The sequence below is a fragment of the Lottia gigantea genome (genome assembly GCF_000327385.1).
Source record: "Lottia gigantea unplaced genomic scaffold LOTGIsca_345, whole genome shotgun sequence".
Taxonomy (NCBI): domain Eukaryota; kingdom Metazoa; phylum Mollusca; class Gastropoda; family Lottiidae; genus Lottia; species Lottia gigantea.
Genome location: NW_008709170.1, coordinates 31953 through 33217, shown reverse-complemented (window position 1 = coordinate 33217; position 1265 = coordinate 31953). Strand labels below are relative to the sequence as shown.

The 1265-nt window shown below is 57.4% G+C and overlaps 1 protein-coding gene across 1 annotated transcript; it reads right to left on the bottom strand.

Moving 5' to 3' along the window:
- Window positions 1–1024: 1024 nt before the first annotated feature.
- Window positions 1025–1174, bottom strand: LOTGIDRAFT_145533 (hypothetical protein; the record flags this gene model as incomplete). Its single annotated transcript, XM_009058582.1, has 1 exon — window positions 1025–1174. The coding sequence occupies one exon, from the start codon at window positions 1172–1174 to the stop codon at window positions 1025–1027; it is 150 nt and encodes a 49-aa protein (XP_009056830.1).
- Window positions 1175–1265: the final 91 nt, after the last annotated feature.

Genomic DNA, 1265 nt, shown 5'->3' with positions numbered 1-1265 from the left:
CATCTAGTAGCTGGTCCCTCCGAAGTTTCCCCCAGGATAGCTGGCGCTCGCCGAGACAGTTTCGTCCGGTAAAGCGAATGATTAGAGGAGTCCGTGCCGAAATGGCGTGGAGCTATTGTCAAACTTTGAACGGGCGAGAAGGGGTGCCTACCGCTCGATCTGGGAGGCTCGGCCCCCGTCGAAATGTACGAGTGCCAAGTGGGCCACTTTTGGTAAGCAGAACTGGCGCTGTGGGATGAACCAAACGCCGGGTTAAGGCGCCCGATCGTCACGCTCAGCAGAACCCACAAAAGGCGTCCATCGAAGACAGCAGGACGGTGACCATGGAAGTCGGTATCCGCCAAGGAGTGTGTAACAACTCACCTGCCGAATTGGTGGGCCCTGAAAATGGATGGCGCTGTAGCGTGCAGCCTACACCCGGCCGTCTCGGCAATTTTCTCCGGCCTGCCGGTAGAGACTGACCGAAGCCGAGACGAGTAGGAGGGTCGCCGCGGTCAGCGCTGAAGCCTTAGACGCGAGTCTGGGTGTAGCGGCCGCGGGTGCCGATCTTGGTGGTAGTAGCAAATATTCGAGCGAGAACCTCGAAGGCCGAAGTGGAGAAGGGTTCCGCGTTGCTCCTTCGATCGGCCGCGGGTTAGTCGGTCCTAAGGCCTGGGAGAAATCCTACGGGAAGCGGGACGTTTTTGAAAATCATTAAAAATCAGTCTCACCCAATGCACGGGCCGAAAGGGAAACGGGTTAGGATTCCCGTACCCGAAGGCGGAGCACAAGCGGCGACGCANAGAAGGTCGGATACACCGTCGGGAGAGTCGAGAAGAGTTAACTTTTCTTTTTGAGGTGCGCTCGCTGACCCTGGAAGCGGTTCTGCCGGAGATAGGGAGCGAGAGCAATCAACTTTATCCGCAAAGCCGGCTCCAGCGGGGGCCTGTTCGGCTACGACTCGACGGTCCTTGAAACTCCGACGGCTAAACTCTTTCTTTTTTTATTTTGAAATAATGTGTTCGCTCTCGCCTCGGGCCGTACCTCAATCCGCCGCAGGTCTCCAAGGTTCGCAGCCTCTGGTCGATAGAACAATGTAGGTAAGGGAAGTCGGCAAAATGGATCCGTAACTTCGGGAGAAGGATTGGCTCTGAGGGCCGAGCGACCCGCTGCTAGCTTCGGAAGAGGGAATCATAGAGCGGGAGTCCGCGAGGTGGCATATTAATTTGGACTTGGGCGCACCGAACGGCGAACGTTCTACCCTCGGAAGGGCAGGCGGACGGAGC